This window comes from Pseudochaenichthys georgianus, chromosome 21 (assembly GCF_902827115.2).
Source record: "Pseudochaenichthys georgianus chromosome 21, fPseGeo1.2, whole genome shotgun sequence".
Taxonomy (NCBI): domain Eukaryota; kingdom Metazoa; phylum Chordata; class Actinopteri; order Perciformes; family Channichthyidae; genus Pseudochaenichthys; species Pseudochaenichthys georgianus.
In genome coordinates, this window is record NC_047523.1 from 19173894 (window position 1) to 19193633 (window position 19740).

Below are 19740 nucleotides of genomic sequence, written 5' to 3' on the forward strand. Positions count from 1 at the left end.
CAAATTGTTAAAGGGTATGCTAAAGTGATTCATGTTTATTTACTGTACCATATTTTTTTGTAATCACTATAAAAAAACATGAATTTCTATGTCAGTGGGATTAATAACATGCACACCGAGTGACCTGCATGAAAAAGCAGAATATAAATAACCCGCCACTGTAAACAGATGGTAAAACAATATAGTTCCACCGTTCCAAAGGTCTCTTCCTTTAAGCTTGAGCATGAAACTCACTCAGCCCCTTCCTCATCCTGCTGGGAGCAACTCAGTCCTCAGCTCAACACACACAAACAAGTGTACACTTACACACACTTACCCAAGCGAGTGCATACACACACAACAAAGTGAAGCAGCAGTGCAGGCAGGCCCTGCAGCTGTATCTCTATTCACTGTAAAATATGAGGAATACAATCTCCCTGTACTCTCCCATTCAAAGCTTCACTATGCAGGAGCATACATATCTCCAAAGACAGCTCAAGAGAGTGTTTGTGGGTCATGAAGGATTCCTGTTGTACTGGGAAAACTATTTCAGTCCAACAAAATGAACTCCCTCACAGCAACAACAACTACAATTCCAGAGAAAAGTGAATTTGCCAGTCCAAGTAATTGTTGTTTCAAACTAGAACAAGGGGCGAGATAGAAATCCACATTTTCTTCAGGCAAGTCTGATAACTATCAGCCAGTGTGGCAAGAAAAGAGCCTGAAAGGGAAAGCGGAGAAAGGAAGACACAAACACACACACACACACACACACACACACACACACACACACACACACACACACACACACACACACACACACACACACACACACACACACACACACACACACACACACACAGGGAGACTTATTATCAAATTCCAGACTGAGAAACCTTCTGAATTGAAGCTCACCTGAGCTGAATCCATGCTGAGCCACTCAGCCAGTTGAGTGGCAGTAGACACGTTCCTATTAGAGTCTAATGAAGCTATCTGTTCATGTCAGATAATAGCAGCTCAGCATCCAGGGCCATTGCTTCCAATTTACATTTCTCAACGAGCCGAGCCCACCACTCAAATTGAGCCGAGCGGGGGAATTTGAGAGCAGAAAATTAGACGGCTCTCATATCGCAGGAGGAAAAAAAAGCCCCCTCCAGCTGCACTTGGCTGGGGAAATCAGCACCCACACTCATACACATTCACAAACGCATGCATAAACACTGCTACACAGTCACTAAAATCACAAAAAACACACCAAAGGATGCGCCCCATCCAGGAAACTAGAGCAGTTAACACACATATATGTGTGCTAAGATACCAAATAGAAGAACCAGCTTCCACTCACAATACAAAAATGACATAAAAACACACAAATACACATTGACTGTAAGTATATACGTCTGATGCTCACCAAAACACACTTCCCCGCACATGCGCACATAAAAAAGGCACAAAATAAGAGCATACACAAACAGTCTTTCTCACTTTCGCTCCCACGCACGCACGCACGCACGTACGTACGCACACACACACACACACACACACACACACACTCACTCACTCACTCACTCACTCACTCACACACACAGTCGGTTAGCAAGCTAGCGTCAGCCAAGCCCCTGCCCCATCAGGGAGTGCCTCTGAACGGGAACTAGGAGTATTAATAGCAAACTGAGCCAGCCTGTCTGGGAGGGAGCACAACACCACAGAGGTAGAAACAGGTGAATCAATACACAGACTCATACCCATAGGCCAATAACATTAAGACGCCCACACACACAAAAACTGACCCTGATAAACCCTTAAGTATGAGAAGACTCCATGCCACAGGCAGCTAAAATGTCCTGAGAGGTTTCATAAACTGATGGGAATGCATGCTGTATACTGTATCACCCAGCCAGTAAATATAATGAGCACCTTGCAAATAGATTAAGAGACACGTCACGTAGCTATGCCATTTTTTCCAATTGCTAGTGACCTACTATCGCTTGGCATAGCATATGTTGAAATATTAACAGGAAACATTGGAGCAAAGATCTACAGGGTGCCTATTTTGATGTCTGTTCTCATAATTTAACAGCTAAGTTAACCATTAATGGGTAGCAGATACTTGAATTCAATACACCCTCACCTCCAGTAAAATATTATGATATGAAAAAAAAGGGGGAAAAACGATTCACAGCAGATGGAAATGTAATCCTCAGCCACAGCACAGACACAATTAAAATGTGGGATGAGCGGAAGAAGAAGCTGTCAGTCAGAGACGCTGGGCTAGAATCAACACATGGCTTGATCAGTAAAGCGGAGAGCCTTCCATATGGACTAAGTCACTCCACTCAGAATAGATGGGGGCTATAATAAAAAACTTGCATTATGTTTGAGTAATATCGCCCTTGTAGCTGTGAACAAAGTGTTGAGGGCTGCAGCCTGGCTGTGTGCAGGTTGGCAGGCCGCAGTGCAGACAAAGCAAGGCGACTTGTGTCTGTGGTAAAGGGTGAAGTGTTCACCTCCCATTATGAATTATTCAAGGGCAGAGTCTCTCTGTCTGATGTTGCTGCTGCTGCTCGCCCAACCCCTCTGCCCCCATTCCCTTTTATTTCTTTCATTCTTTCTTTGTATCCTCCTTCTTTCTATGTATCTATCTTTCTTGCTTCTATACACCTATACCTTCTCACATACATGCATTAAAACACATAGACGTCAAGACTCAAATAAGGGCATACAGCACCGCTGCACACATTCTGTATAACCTAATATCTCTACAAATAAGCCTAAAAAACAGAAACACAAACCTTCTTTTGTGTTTAAATGTGAAGCCTGAAACAGATGCTGTTAAACTGAAGATGACACTCTCCATCATCAGCTCAATGTTTGGCAAACACATACAGGGATATAGGCCTACTGTAGAAGACATGGTTTAATTTTAAAGGAGGGGCATGTGTAAGCACATTTCCAGCACCTCTGAAAGGTACCATCGCTCACGAAAGCCCATCCGTCCCAGCGGAGCTGCAGCGCCGGGCCCTGCGGGCCAAGGCTCCCTACAGCCGGCTAAAAATACCCGAGGCCTCCCGACGCCCCGCAGCGGGCCAACATCACACCACCAAGGCACGCAAAGGGAACTCGCTGCACCACAGCTAAGGAAGTTTAGTTTATTTATTTTTTCGATTAAAAATGGGGGGACATTTTGTCAGATAATATCTGATATGTCAAATGTGCCCCAAAGTTCTAGCTAATGCACCCGCGCCAACAAATGATATTCTCAGGGATTTCCTCTGCGTGTCCTTCAACACTCCCCCAAAGTTTTACGATCTTAACGACCTCATGAAAGGCAAACAGATTCTTTTTTTTAAATGTTGGTGAAGGCACGGTGCCAAGAGCGAGCACGAGATTGCAAGATACATAACTAGACCTCTATAGATTGCTAATAAATTGGAAAGGAAATAATTAAATAATTAAACGAATTCCCCAGCATGCCGTTCACAGATGAGGTTTGTTTTCCATTTAATGTATTTTTCTTTACTTGTTATGTAAAAAAATGATTAAAGTATTCCAAGTTAGGTCTCTGAAAAGTCTCATTGAGTCCAAGTTGAAAAATGACGGTCGTTAATTGATTTTCTAAATTAGTGATATAAATTAAATAAAGGCTACAGATGTCATTTACACAAGATTTTTTTTATGATTATCGATTTTCAAGTTTGTAAACAGTCCTCCTTCGTAACTCTGAAAACTCCTGATCCGCATGCGCGTTACAGGCGAGATTAAATGAAATCCAGTATACTTTTATTTTCACTCGTGTGAACACTGACGTAGGATTTCGAGCCAGTCGTCTAAATATACATATTTAAAAAATAATGATTAGGCTACTATAAAAAGAAGAATATGCACACTCCATGGCACGTTTAGTGACTTTTAAAGTGAATTTTAGAAAGTAGTGAATCAATCCAAAATCTGGTATACGGTGGTGGTGAAAGTTCTATTTGTTACTGTGTTCCATGAGGATAATGTGGCCCAGCTCAGAAAGTGTATAACTTTATGATCTTCTTTATGATTTCTTGCTTCAGTGAAGACAACGATGATAGATCTGACCTGTGATTGAGGCTGGAAAGTGGAGCATAATCAGATTTATAGAGCGGGATGATCCATTTGCAACAACACTGTTAAACAGTTCAACCCTATCAGCTTTATCTTTTTACAGGGTCAATATTTGCGCTGTAGCAGTCTGTATTCATTTATAGGCTACAATATGGAGACGCAGTGGCTCGATACTGACACTCTCTGGCAGATTTACGTCGTAAGGAAGGTGCATTTAATTACCTGAAATGGTACTTTCTAAGTTTAAAGCTAGCAATTTTACGTTTTAATAACTTGCAAACTGTTAGTTTTCTTTTTGTTTTGTCTGTATAACAAGTTTCTCCACTCTCTCTTTCCCTCTCTCTCTCTTTCTCTCTCTCTTTCTCTTTCTCACACACACACACACACACACACGCACGCACACACACACACACACACACACACACACACACACACACACCGGCAGATTGTATATTTTATCAGGGGTGATGTGTATTTTATGTGGTTGTGTTTCTTTGTTCAGTGCTGGAGTCGCTGCTACTATATCCATCAGCTTTATACCTCATTAAACTATACTTACACCTAACTAACTGTAAGAAACCAAAGCTATCTCGGGGTAAAGCAAGTTCACAGAACAGATTGTCTGTAGGCCAGCTGACCTTGACATGGTCACTTCTACTGAATTGAACACACTTTTTTCAAGATTTCCAATGCTTCCGTCTATAGAATCGTACATGAAATGTACTGATATCTTCCATTCGCATCTACGCAGAGCAGATGCTTTTTTATAACGTGGCAAACAAGGATAGAAGTGTAAGCAAGGCATTTTTCTTATGTCAGATTAACATACAACAAACATTTTCGTTGAGAAGACGTAATCATGTTTACGTTTAAACTCAAAATGCTTACGTTAAAACTCAAAAGTCGATGGTTTATTTATAAGGAGCATGTTTTGGATAACTTTCCCTTTCTATAAAACAAAGATTGCTCTTCTGACCTACAGTCTAAAACTTTACAAACTTATTGTAGGTACAGACACCAGAGTTACTCATATTCTTATAGGGACATGGTTCAGTGCCTTCATTTAATTAGAGAAGCGTAGATTACTCTATAAGGTTCATTCAGATTCATTTAATTACTTGATTGGTCTCAACGATTGAATCACTTTGTATCGTCCAAACTGATTCACTGATTTCAAATAAGGACGAGATATGTATTCATGTCAGGGAGGATTGTATTTATTCGTTTTATATTATTCTTTACAGGGAATAATTAAATGCAGTCCTTTAGACGGCTTGACCCACATCTTCCCCAAAAATGTGTTCCTCTCTGACTATGGGCAGTTGTAACCTTTACAGGACTCAGGACACCTCCGTGTGCCATTCCTTTTTACTTTGACCCGGGTACAAAACACACCATGACAAGTATGCAGGGCAGGGCGTGAAAGTATGTAAAGAAGTAAAAAGTAGAAGAAAGTGGAGCAAATAAAGAAAGAGACCGGTTGGCTTGTTTTCTCCGCAGTTTCACGTGTGTGGAGAAGCGGCTGCTGAAACTAAAGTGGTCTGTCTTGTTGTGGGTGTAAAAATATTGCCACATGCTTAGAATAACCGAAACTTGCAATGGGAATAGAATAAATTAAGTCGTGTGCGCAGTCGTCATTTTTCATCGTTTAAATGTAAGTGTATGTAACCTCTGATTCAAATATAATTCCAAACACAGTTATAACACCACTTCAAACGACAGACGGTTTACATAGCAGCCCGCGAGTCAACTATTTTGGATGTATTCAGGTAAAATACGTAAAAACAGACATCCACGTTTTTACGCACAATGCGATTGAGTTCATCTTCTATTTATTGCCTTTAAATCGGCGAGACTGATAGCGGAACTGTGGCGTCCACCCCAAATGGATTATTGGCGAAAACAGACCAACGTGCACCTCAAACGGAAACGGAGTTTCTTTCGGTGTCTACGCTTCATAATAACTCTGCGATGTTCGCTGTCTCGCCATCGCTCAGTTCACTCATCCCCATTTAAACAACTATTAACCCCCCGTGCGCGAGATTATCCGTATCCAGGCTTCACCGTCTGCCTTGTTAAGATCTACTTTTAAGTGTATTATCTAATTATTGTCTACTAGTGTTTACAACCTGGCTCTCCGTGAAACCTCGGTCACCCCCATGCGCTTTCTCTCATCTTGTTATTGTTATCAGTATAATTTGGACAGTTGAAGTCCGCGTTGAGCGCACGGTCTGGCCGCGATGTGTGCCGTATAGCGCACCATTTGCACACACGTAAACACCGCAGACTGAGAGCTGACTTACCTTCATTAGGAGCGTAGATGGCGGTACACGTAGAAATAACGCAGGACAATAAAAGAGGTAAAATGAAAAGGAGTGATCGCGGATTGCAATCCATGGCGGCGGATCAGAGGTACATAACTCCATGAAGCCACTGACTGATCTGAGAGCGTCTCCTCTCCACGCAGCTTTCTCCCTCTCCCATGCTCCGGCTCCCTCCTTTTCCGCTGGGTCCTACAGAGTCTGACAGACTGCAAAAACACAGCGCTCAAGTTCACCACAGGTCACTTTAGATCCTCTACCACGGGCGTCTTCCTGACAAATTCAGTTATTCAGCATTTTCTTTCAGCCTGAGTCAAAGCAAAAGTGTAATTTGATTCACTAAAATCGAGTGCAGGGACTTGGTAGAAGGAGGACTATTTCTGGGAATAAGAGGGTATACCATATGTTCCTGTGACGTGAAATCACATTTACCAATAAATATTCAGTCAGTATATATATTTTTTTATTTCAAACTGGAAGTTAGTTAAAAATAAAATTAGCTTTGACTAAGAGTAGAACATATGTGCCAGATTATCACATCAGAGTATCATCTTGGCTTTATTTGGCCCAACTTCAAATACAGCAGCTCCTTCGAAGAAACACAAGCCTTTATTAGAAGTGAGTGTAAATCAGGTTTACTTAACAACCAATAAGAAATTATGTTTTAAACAAGTCTTCGGGACAGTCAATAAGAACCTGATATTTTTAATAAAAAAGCCACATTTTTAAAAAAAGCCTGCAATTTTGAATCCTACACAGGGAACATCTTGGTTTTATTTTAGACTACGGAGGGAACCAATGTTGAACACTTGCTTTACATCAATAAACTGGAACAGCCAGCAAAATCCTATAATCCAGACTTTGAATTCAACAACGGGGACAAGTTTTTAAACTTATTGTGGAACGAATAGAACCCAGTTGTTTGTTTTGTTCTGTCACAAGTGATGCACATTATACAACAGTGAATTTCTTGGAGAGGCAAACATCTCCAAGCATTATGTGTTGTTCATGTTACAGGGTGTGCATTGAAAAAAATCACACATTTCAGTCATGGACAACTTAATGTTTGTTCCAAAACATCAGTTTTCATGACACATTTAAGATGTTTATGTAAAATAAAACACACTTGCATTCATGTGGATATATAATTTCCCCATGTTTCCAAAGGTGTATTCATCATGGTATGAAAGATCACATAATTTGCTTGCATTTGGGTGTAGTGTGTGCATTTTTCTGAGAGGGCCATTAGGGGCCCCCGACACCACAATACTTGATCCGCACTGAAAGGCTGGGGTGGCAGTGTAACGCCGGGGCCCTCGCTGGGATGCCAGCTGTTGTGGTGGGGGGTTGGAGACTGGAGGTTGGGAAGGCATCTGACGTATGGGAAAAGTTAAAAGCACACAGCACACCCAAGCCAACGACACAGCTACACTTGGATTTGCAGAAACGGCTACCAATTACTTTCTAATTCCCTCAATGTAATTTACGTGGGCTGCAGCAGGAGGTCACAGTCAGGGATACAAAATAAATGTTAAAAGATTCATCCTGCGTTGAATAGCAACATATTTCATATTGTGAAATACTAATTCATTGAAATTACTTAAATGTTTGGGATTATTCCAAATCTGAAAAAAACATGGGGGTGCCAAAACTCTCATTTGAACTAATGCTAATACAATTGCTCCAACTGAATGGACTTAATTACTTTTGAGAAGGATTACACATACTATTGCCACACAGTTAAAAATATTGCAACATTTGTGAAAATTGCACTTTGAAATGGCATGTGTGGAGCACAACTTTGCATTGCTGCATGTTCAGAAAGAAAACCTCATTATTTTTCTTTCTTAGGATATAATGTAGGCAGTTTGTTCAAAAGTCCTTTAAAATTAACCGGGGCATTTTACAATGAATTTAACGCAGTTTTCCTTTTAGAACAAATGACTCAACAGCGATCCCGGAGCACTGTCTAACTCGGAGAGATTTATTGGTCTCAGGTTGTCGATGGATACAGTGAGGAATGATGCCGGGAGTTTTCTGGCCACATTATTAAGAGGCTGTGGCATGTGGATTTACAGCAGATTTTAGACATGCCAGCCTTTGTCATATATCATCTTCTACATCCCACTAATTCACTTATTACACACTGAAAGAGATTAATACTCGAGGCCCCGCAGCTAACAATCAATTCAGAGGCTGGTCGTTATGGACTTGTAGTTTACAGATAGGAGGAAGACGTTTCAATGGAGAAGGTTCTGAGAAAATAACAGGTTAGTTCACAAGTGTTAGAAGTATAAACATACTGGATGTAGGAAAATAAAGGAAAAATGAAAGAATTATGATATTTTTTTATTCTTTATTTGAATAGAATAGTCAATTCAAATTACATAAACATTGGAAATGAACAAAACAATTAATGTTGAAAATGTCAAAAGAAAAGACTGACAACTAACAAAGACAAAAATGATCACACCCATTGCACACTAGGTCATGTTGTGACAAAACAACTTCCTGCAGACAGTCAAACACAATCAGTAGTAATTGTTTTGCTCCGGTCGTCTAAAAGGCGCTGTCACTGCGTTTTTAGTGAATAAACTTATAAAGTTAGTTCAGACTAATTGTTGGAAATCTGTTTCTGATTGTGGTGAATTGGAAAAATGCGATCGTCCCTCCCGTCTATCCGCTCCAATTTTTTTTCCCTCTCCTCAATGAGCGCTTGTCCATTCTTGAAGACTTGCCAGTGGAACAATCCAGTATGAGATGGAGGAAAATATTGATTTAGAGCCTGGATTGTAAGTCACGATGTGTCCCGACATGTCGGTATAGGGCTCCGAAATCTCAGAACAGATGTTGTTTAGGAGCCTCTTTGAAGCTGCAATGGACAGGCCTTCATGCACAGTAACATACAAACAAACAAACAACCAGTGTGTTTACTGCTCACTGTCAGTACCCTCTTCCTCCCTGTGGTTCTCAGGCGGCACATTCCTCCAGACTCACAGCCTACAGAAGGAGGAGAAGCCAGCGGGCTGCTGGCATGTAATACTATCCCCCCCCCACACCAAACATCATAGCAGGGCTGCTTTCTTACCACTGCCAGCAGCACCACCACTCTGCACCCTTTCCATCCTCCTTTTATTTTGCTTCAGCCCTACGGGGGATTCTAAATCTGGAGAAAATTGCAATAGTGTGATTATTGCTCTGAGTAAAGCGCAATCATTTTTCTTTTGAGTGTATATAAAACATATGTGCATACAGTAATAGCAACAATAATACAACATAATGTGCATCCATTTAAAAGGAAACGTAATTTTTTTTATAAAATAATCATTTTTTGTTGTTGTTTTACATCTCCAAATATGGAATGGGAAACAAACATGTTTAATTGTTTAAGGATGTACCCGGCAACATGTACTAGTCAGTACCATTTAAAGTAGTAGAGATGGTCCTAGTACTACTCATAATTCAGCAGTATTGTTAAACACATCAAAATAAGTGAGATCTGATTAGAATTACTGTTTTTCAAAGAGTTGAAACCAATTGAAATTAAAGTTGGTGACTTGGCATTGGGCATTGCCTTTGAAACATGGTAATGTCAGCGGCCCATTTATGATGAATGTGTCTAGTGGAGTGTGTCTAGATGTTTACACAAAGAAATCAAGTGCTCCCCCCCCATTTCCTGTATTTGCACCCATGATTAATTGGGTCATGGTTCATGCGGCAAATTCTCCTCGTCACCCTCAGAGAGACGGCTCTAATGGGACTGACCGACTGCCATAACAGGGTGCTGCTGCAAAGAGCTGCCAACAACTCGCTCTCTCTTTCCACTTCCAGCCACAGTAATGTCCATCAAACGGCTACAGTGCAAAGAGGCTGGCCGAGGAGAGAGAATAAATCGTTATGGAAGTATATTTATGGATTTGTTTTCTCGATAAAAGACAGAAGTTAGGATTATTGTCCCATGTTAAAGAAGTAACGTTCCCACTCTTTAAATTATTTTTGACTGAAGAAGATATGTCATTTAGCTTGGAAAAAAAATGCAGTAGGCCTCAGTTTCCCATAAGCAATTAGTTGGTGTATTGTGAAAAGCAACACTATAATGAAAGCAGTACTCAAGGGTTTACCTTAAATTGAATACTTCAGTGAAATACTTTTTCACAATAGTGTATTTGAAAAGAAGATGTAGTGCATTCAAGTATCTATAGTAAAGAACAGTAGAGTATAGTATAGTCTTCCATTTGGCGGTTGTTATGCATTTCAAATCAAGTCAGGAAGCAAAAAAAAAGAAAGAAAGGGTAAAGAAAAATAAGGAAATAGTAGTAGGATAATATTCTATTTGGAAAAAGATATACCTCAGCAATCAGAAGTATTTCTTTTGTCTGGAATAAATAAATCCAGACATGCTAAACGTGCTAAACCTCCTCCATCTGCGTGTTAAATTGTTTTTGTGCCTCACTAGTTAGACAGTTAAACAGTGTGTAGGCCAGGGTGAATTCTCTCCTATGGAAGTCTTTGGAATTTCTGGTGATGCTGTTTTCTTTGTCTATTCAGGGTGGATAGTGTTGCTCATGCAAACCAACCAGTTCAAACTGATTAACCAGTCAAATGTAGGACACGTAACTTCCCACATTCCTGAGGATGTTTTTTCCTGGGAACGACAGGAGACTAAAGGCTTTATGGTCTGGCAATAGGTTACATCACTACTTACTTATATCTACAGTTTATGTTAGCGGCAGAGAGCAGTATAACAGACGTTTAACTCCATGGGAATGAGAAATGCCGTGAAACAAAACAGTCTGACATGAGGGTTTATTTACCAGAGGACAGCTAAACAAGGCTAAACCATAAGAGCTGGTAATTAGAGAGGGAGGAAACAACATTTGGTCTCCTTGATGGCGTTGAGGTTTTGTTACAAGGAGACACGCAGACATTAAAACAAGCAGACATAAACCCTCCCTCTCTCTCTCTCACACACACATCTACACACTCAACACATACAGTCTTGAGAAGAGTAAAGTTTGGAGAGCAGTATTTGGATGGCTGTAAATCATTGAACCCATAATGATCCATTTACCTTTAAGCTGGGGGAGGCAGTTTATTTTGGTGTTACAGGGTAGAAATGTCGTAATAGCTTTTCAGCATATTGTAATTCAAGTGGTACCGCAGGTAGTTTAGTGGAAAAGTTTAAAAAAGGCCAGATTTAAAAAATAAATAACACTCTTTATCCTGCAGCTCTCCCAATGATCCCTATGCCTGGTCCTTTCTGTTCTAAGCCCCTCCCCCCACACAGGCATGCATTTGCACATTAACCTCGACTTATTTCAAATATCATTACGATTGTGTTCCAGATGTCATTATTTAGCAGCAATTATATGAGAATAACTGTTGTGTTTTCTTTGCAAATGTCAGGGTCAGTGGAGCCCTTTGAGATGACATATTGTGATTTGTGGCTGAAACTAGCGACAATTTTGGTATTTCAGAGATGGAGGCATATAGGAGCAGGATATTATGCCATTAAATCAGGCTATTACAATCTGAAGGGCTGCACACATGCATCTGCATTTACAGAATAGCCAATAGGAACGACTGTTCTCTGAATTCACCTGTGATTGGCCAAAGTCTGCGTAACAAAATAGATTTTCAGAAAACAGAACAAAAAAGTTGCAGAAATCTTGTTTTCTTTCAGACAAAAATAAGCGGCCTATCCTGGATTTAATTTATTCTAGATTAAAATCCAAAACATTTACATTTCTTTTGTCAAAAATATTGTTTTCCCACAACTCAACAACAGTGATGCAAACACAGGTATGGTGAAAAAAGAGAGAACTATTCGAAGCAGAAAAAAAACAGCGTAATATACCATCTGACAAAGGCCTGATGCTTCAATTAACTGGCTATTCTTTATAATATACTCAGATCAATAGGAGACAGAGATGTTAAGTTATAAATCAAGGGTTTTTATTATTATTTACAGCAGTGGTGGGGAACCTTTTTCCTTTAAATTTTTACAACATCCTCCGAGGGCCGTACAAATGATTGAACTCAAACTCTGCTTAAAAAAAATTAAATCACAGCCCATTCATTTGGCCTTTCTTTCATGCTGTGCAAAGAAAAAGCAACCTCTTAATCCAGATATCTCACCATGACTCGCGCATGCATGCATGTGCACGGTTGTGGCATGACCACCAAAACAGAAAGATATGGACACAAGATGTGTGCAAATGTATTTAGTATCCTATCCATGTGAACATGATTTAAGTGGGGTGGGGGGGACCTAACCTCCTCTAGGGGGGTCCAGGGGCATGCTCCCCCGGGAAGATTTTTAAATATTGAAGTTAAAAGCATCAATCTGGTGCACTCTGAGATCAAAATGAAGAGATCTATGGATACATCTTTCAACACCCATATGAAACAGAACTGTAAGCAGATTTTTCTTTTGGGATATTTTACAAATCACTCCCCTTTTAAACTCTATTCTTGTTATTTTTAACAACTTTTTTGTTACTGTCAGATAGTATTTTATACCTATTTTTCATTTAGTCTAATGTCTCATTAATAACTATAATGATCATATCAAGGTGTGCCTTAACCTCACTGAGCTGAGGTTATTTGAGCCTCTCAGGAGAGAGCTCTCTTCCACCTGGTTGTAGAAAAGCTCTTTAAATTCGTTAGCATAGCTAGCTAACCAGATGCTAATAACAACAGATCGCCACTGTGCTTACAACTAAAGACACAGCCACGCAGAGACTGCGGCATTGTGTACGGCTCCTTATGGGTACTGCAACATTTGAATAGCTGGAGCGGCGTTCCGGTGCTCTCCATCAGCACTCCTTTCAGACGAGACATAACCACGTGAAGACACGTTACGCTGGTGTTGTGTTCAATGAATCTGTCCTTGGCCAGGAAAAACAGGCACTCGCTTGTTTAATTATTTTGCGGTCTAGATTTCTTCTTCTTTTCTGAAGTGAGCCCGGGGTTTGGAGTCCGATTGCATTTTAATTATAAAATTGAGTTAATGATATATCCCGAACCAATGAGGATAATGGATGAACACCTCAGTTATAGCATAACTGGCAAAGAAAAATATAAATAAACAATGTTGAAACTTTACAGTCAAGTCACTAAAAGCACATTAAGTGGAATTACGTATTAAACCATATAAACTAATGTCTATAATAATAGTTCCAAGCGTGAGAACAGGAAGTTCTGTATATCAATCAAAAGGTGATATCATGCTACGGTAAAGATGTGTGCGTGTTTGTGGTAGTGTGTGTGTGTGTGTGTGTGTGTGTGTGTGTGTGTGTGTGTGTGTGTGTGTGTGTGTGTGTGTGTGTGTGTGTGTGTGTGTGTGTGTGTGTGTGTGTGTGTGTGTGTGTGCGTGCGTGCGTGCGTGCGTGCGTGCGTGCGTGCGTGCGTGCGTGTGTGTGTGTCTGTAAATGTTCACTCTCGGAGAAGCATTTGTTGTGAAGACAGTCAGGTATGTTGCTGCGCTGTTGCAGAGACATTTTACTAAAATATTCAGGAGAAAAGCACCTTAATTATACAGATGATGGAGTACAGACCCTGCAGTTGTGTGTGTGTGTGTGTGTGTGTGTGTGTGTGTGTGTGTGTGTGTGTGTGTGTGTGTGTGTGTGTGTGTGTGTGTGTGTGTGTGTGTGTGTGTGTGTGTGTGTGTGTGTGTGTGTGTGTGTGTGTGTGTGTGTGTGTCAGTATCACACAGCTTCCATAATAGCATCCAATTGGCCTATGGCTCGGCAGATCTCTCACTCTCATTGGGTGCATCTGTGTTGTCTAGACTGTTGCCGCACTTTTTTATTTCCTGAAGAGACACACTCTATGTGCAGATATATACAGGCAGGTATGTATCTTTGCACAAGATAAATATGCAACACACACATAAACAGAACACATCCATTATTTTTTGTTTACTTAAGGTACTGCGGGAGAGGAAGATTAGACAAAATGGGAGACACTGGAGTCAGAACACACACACACACACACACACACACCCACACCCACACACACACACACACACACACACACACACACACACACACACTACCTGCTTTCTGCCAAAGCTACTAAATGAGGTGTTCCTTTTTCATTAATCATGGCTGTTGTTAAGGTTACCTGAGCGACACACTTGAGGGGGTCACTGAGTTACACTGAGCAGCTTTCCTTACGCACTAATTATATTACATTCATGTGATTATTTCAACACCTACTCATTACATTACACTCTCGGTCTACAGAGAGTATTTTCATTATGGCTTATTTATTTGCAAAGGACACGTATACGGCTCAGACACGGGAGCATATACTGTAGATACAGAGCTACATTTTGCAGATGTGAAAAGTATTAGCAAAAGCTTAAACAGAAAAGGATGTTATGCAAACGTTTTAATAGTTTTCTTTGTTCGCACTAATGTGGATTTTTGTGTTTCTGTCATCTGCTCCTACGCCCGCCTGTGGAGCTGTGCACAGTTGGCAAGCATGGTGCAAACCCAGGCCATGGGTGTGGTGCACATCTACAAATGTAATCCCAACTGAGTTAACAAAACTTTGGGTTGCAACATCAGTGGCCTGGCTGAATCCCTACAAGGAAGCATCTCTGGGATGTGTTTGTGGCAACACTCTTAACCGTGCTACGATACATAACATGCAAACTACAAACCCACTGGAAACATCGATAAACAATCCTTACAATAATGCTATTAATTAGTCAAACGTCACAAGATAAACATTTCAACCACAAGGCATTTTAACTGCTGTGAACTGTAAAGTAGTGCCAAGATTGCGTTCCTTGATGTGTGATGTGTTTAAAAGAAGATTAGAAGTCCATCATGAGAAGATATATACTTTTCTCATCATCATCATCATCCAACAACTACAGTATAAGTAACTTTAGATTTATTATCATCTTTAACCGTACCGTCAGCCAAAAAAGTAAGAAACCTATAGTTTTTACATGTTGGGTGCTACAGTAATAAACAAGGAGCTTATGGAGCATTACAATCTTTATAAGAATTGTTAGAAAGTTGACACTGTGCATGGATATCACACAAAACTCTGCCAAAGAAGTAGAATGTCAGAGGAAAAGTGAGGCTGAGTTGCCAATGTGAGCAAGGGAACAATTATACGTGCTTCTTGGACTGCGAATGATTATATTTGCTTGGTTGAAAATAATCACAGCGATTCATAATAAGAGGCTGTCACATTAGTGATTGTACATTGCTGACAATGCTCAGCGTGCTTGCTCATCAAATTAACTTGCACAGCAGGACAAAAACCGGCATGTATGAAGAATTGTGTGTGGCTGACTTTTTATTACATACAGTTGGTTGGCAGTATGTGTTTAATATTTCCCAGCCACACTTTGCCATTCAAACTATAACAATACCACTTGATAGATGACGAGCACAACATACATTTGTACAAGAGCGTTGGAGGCGGGAAACCGTTCATGAAAGTTGCTCAGTGTATAGCATAAAGCCTAATTGGCTGTTTCAAAAGTGCTGATTCTCTGTCTGTTAATTTAGATGAAAATAAGGAGCCACTCCCCACGCCCCTCTGAGAGATATTTGGTTAAAAAGAACACAATGGTGCTCTAGGAGGAGAATCAGGTGATAAGAGGGCTATTAATCCAACTGCTTTTGTTTGCCAGTGGTTTGATTTTTAACAATACTCCCTGGCTAGAGGTCAGGCTCAAGTTTTCTTTAACAAGGCAGACTTTAACAACACATCCTCACTCCCAGGTCGGCCTATGTTGACGTTATGTCAAGTCCCCTGCTGGCTTTTTCTAACGCAAGGGGGGGGGCCTTAGAGTCCATTTTCAACGCAAGGGGGGGGCCCTTGGCGTCCATTTTCAGCTTTCCGGGATGTCCATATGCTTCTATGGACGCTCATGGAAGCACGGCATTCGTTTGTGTCGACTGCCCTTAAAGGCAATGAGAGCGTCCATTCTCATTGGATAACGGACAATTGTACACCCGGAAGTAAGTATTCCCCTTACTGTCGATTGATTGTCGTGTGATATCTGCACTACTCATCGACTAAAAAACACCAGATTATCCTTGTTAATTACACAACATTGATTGGTTTAAAATTGTGTGCAATGCTTTTGTATTTTTCCCCTTCGATTCGGAGAAACAAATCTTTTTTCGGAGTAAAGGATGGCACTACCCAGAATCCCCAGCTATCGTTTGGACTACACCATGTGCTCTGTTTGACAAACCCCGTGATAGTCCTCAAGCTCTGTGATTGGAGAGTGTGCTCCGAGGGTTACCGAGCCTCGAACAGCACTTGAAATGGGATGGAACCACGGCAGACTGTTCAAAACTGGATTTGAACGGGTCCACCGCGTCCCTCCCTCCTCCACCCCGTCCCCAGAACTACACATGCTGGCTATTCTGTTTCGAAACATGTTCTCTATATGGCACGTCTCTACTGGGAGTTGTAGTTTTAAAATACGTTTTCGTATTTCCCATAATAAGAAGTTGCCAGTATTAAACTGTGTACATCCCTGGAGGTTTAGGGGATAGGAAAGACTCACATTTAACATATAATTAATAAATGGGTGAAAATTGCTCGTGCCCATAATGGGCAGTATTAATATATATACCCACTGTCACGATCACAGGTACAGATCAGAACCCAATAGCACGACTCAGATACAACCAGTATAGTAATGTTCAGTTTATTCCAGGTCAAGGACAGGCAGAGTCAAAACCAGTAAATCCATCAGGCAGGCAGGAATCAAAAACTGGGCAGGACAAAACTCGGGACTAGAGCACAACACTCACTGGAGAGCTTGGCGGAAACGACAAGACAATCTGGCAAAGGACAACTAATAATGAGGTGGTATAAATACTGTGGAGTGATGAGGGAATGAGTAACAGGTGATGGGAAGGGCTGAGGAGACCAGGTGAGGGAAATGAGCTGATTACAAGGGCCTGGAGGAAAGCGGGATCTGAAATGACAGGAGAGTTTAGATGAGCCATCAAACAAACAATAATAGAAGTGTCTAACTTGTGACAGAACCCCTCTATGGACGGCTCCTGACGTCCTACGAGGTTGATCGGGATGGGCCTGGTGAAAGTCAGTAATGAGAGATGGGTCATAGATACTGCGAGCGGGCACCCATGAACGCTCTTCAGGACCATAACCCTCCCAGTGTACCAGGTACTGCAACCCTCTACCACGTCACCGGGACTTGATGAGGCGACGGACAGTGTAAACAGTCTCCCCGTCGATAGTCCGGGGTGGTGGTGGGGGTGTAGAGGGGGGCTGAAGAGGGCTCACATTAACTGGTTTGATCTTGGACACGTGGAAGGTAGGATGAATCCTCATAGAAGGGGGCAGACGCAGGCGGACAGCTGCAGGATTGATAATCCTAGCTATGGGAAATGGGCCTACAAAATGGGGAGACAACTTCTTTGACTCAACTCTGAGAGGGAGATCCCGTGTGGAGAGCCAGACACGTTGCCCTGGGGAGTACTGTGGAGCTGGCTTGCGACGGCGATTGGCGGTCCGTTGATAACGGTCGGAAGAGCGCAGGAGCGCGGAGCGGGCCTTTAACCACATGCGTCGACATCGGCTTACAAACGCCTGTGCAGATGGGACGCTGGCCTCCCGTTCCTGTGCCGGGAAAAGGGGCGGCTGGTATCCGCGGGAGCATTGGAATGGAGAAAGACCAGTAGCAGAACTAGGAAGGGTGTTGTGGGCATACTCAACCCATAGAAGCTGCCTCGACCAGGAGGAGGGAGTGGAGGAAGCTAGACAGCGTAAGGCAGTCTCCATCTCCTGGTTCATTCGCTCTGCTTGACCATTGGACTGGGGATGAAATCCGGACGAGAGACTGACACTGGCTCCCAGCAGCCTGCAAAACTCGGACCAAAAACGAGAAGTAAATTGTGGTCCCCGATCAGACACAACGTCACTGGGGAGACCATGCAGCCTGAACACATGTTGTAGCATGATTTCAGCCGTTTCCTTGGCAGTAGGTAATTTGGTTAATGGAATAAGCCGGGCAGACTTGGAAAACCGGTCTATGACTGTGAGTATGACTGTGTTACCGTCTGAGGGTGGTAGTCCGGTGACAAAATCAAGGCGATGTGGGACCAGGGACGATGAGGGATAGGCAAGGGATGAAGAAGACCGGAGGGAGCTTGGCGTGAGGTCTTATTTTGGGAGCAGACTAGGCAAGCAGCAATGAATTCCTTGGCATCCTTCTCCATGGAAGACCACCAAAATCGCTGTCGAATCAGGGCTAGGGACCGTCTCACTCCTGAGTGACAAGCCAGGCGAGAGTTATGACCCCACTGGAGAACCTGGGTACGGAGAGTGGCAGGAACAAACAGACGGTTAACAGGACAGGCACTTGGGGCTGGGTGTTCCGCATGAGAGCGCTTGACCTTATCCTCGACCTCCCAGGTCACCAGACCAATGACACATGTAGAAGCGATGATATTCTCAGAATGAGATGGAGAGCTCTCTGGCTGGAACTGGCGAAACAGGGCGTCAGGTTTGATGTTCTTAGAACCAGGTCTGTATGAAAGAGAAAAATCAAAGCGTGTGAAAAACAGAGCCCACCTGGCTTGACGAGAGTTCAGCCGCTTAGCTGAACGGATGTACTCCAAATTGTTGTGATCCGTCCAGACCACAAAAGGCTGCTCTGCTCCCTCCAACCAGTGTCTCCATTCTTCCAGGGCAAGTTTCACTGCCAACAGTTCTCGATTTCCAATGTCGTAATTTCTTTCTGCTGGAGACAGCTTCCGGGAGAAGAAGGAATACAGGTGCATCTTCTGATCCTCGGCCGACCGTTGAGAAAGAACTGCCCCAACTCCAGTGTCCGACGCATCTACCTCTACAGTAAACTGCCGAGTAGAGTCTGGAAAAATCAAAATGGGAGCAGAGGTGAAGCGTGACTTTAACTCACCAAAAGCCCCTTCGGCCACCGAGGACCACCGGAAGGGAATGTTCTGAGAGGTGAGAGCTGTGAGAGGGGTTGCCACCAAACTATAGTTTCGAATAAACCTCCGGTAGAAGTTGGCAAAACCCAGAAAGCGTTGGAGCTCCTTGCGTGTTGAAGGGCGTGGCCAGTCAGTGACCGCCTTGGTCTTTTCAGAATCCATCTTGATGTTTCCGGTGGAGACCACAAATCCCAGGAAAGGGACTTCTGTGGTGTGGAACACACACTTCTCGGCCTTGACAAAGAGGTGGTTCTCCAAGAGCCTCTGGAGGACTAGGCGAACATGGACCACATGCTCCTGTTTAGACTTGGAAAAAATCAAAATGTCATCCAGGTATACAAAAACACAGATATTGAGAAGATCCCGCAGAACATCATTCA

At 42.2% G+C, this 19740-nt stretch overlaps 1 protein-coding gene across 5 annotated transcripts in view; it reads right to left on the bottom strand.

Annotated features, from left to right (window-relative positions):
• The window catches only part of epha3 (eph receptor A3), a 106730-nt gene extending 100191 nt beyond the window's left edge, over positions 1 to 6539 (bottom strand). For all 5 annotated transcript variants that reach the window (XM_071207114.1, XM_034109627.2, XM_071207113.1 and 2 more), the window contains exon 1: positions 6375 to 6539. In XM_071207114.1, coding sequence (XP_071063215.1) covers positions 6375 to 6468 — 94 coding nt within the window. In that variant the 5' untranslated portion in view covers positions 6469 to 6539. The remainder of the gene's footprint in view (positions 1 to 6374) is intronic.
• Positions 6540 to 19740: the final 13201 nt, after the last annotated feature.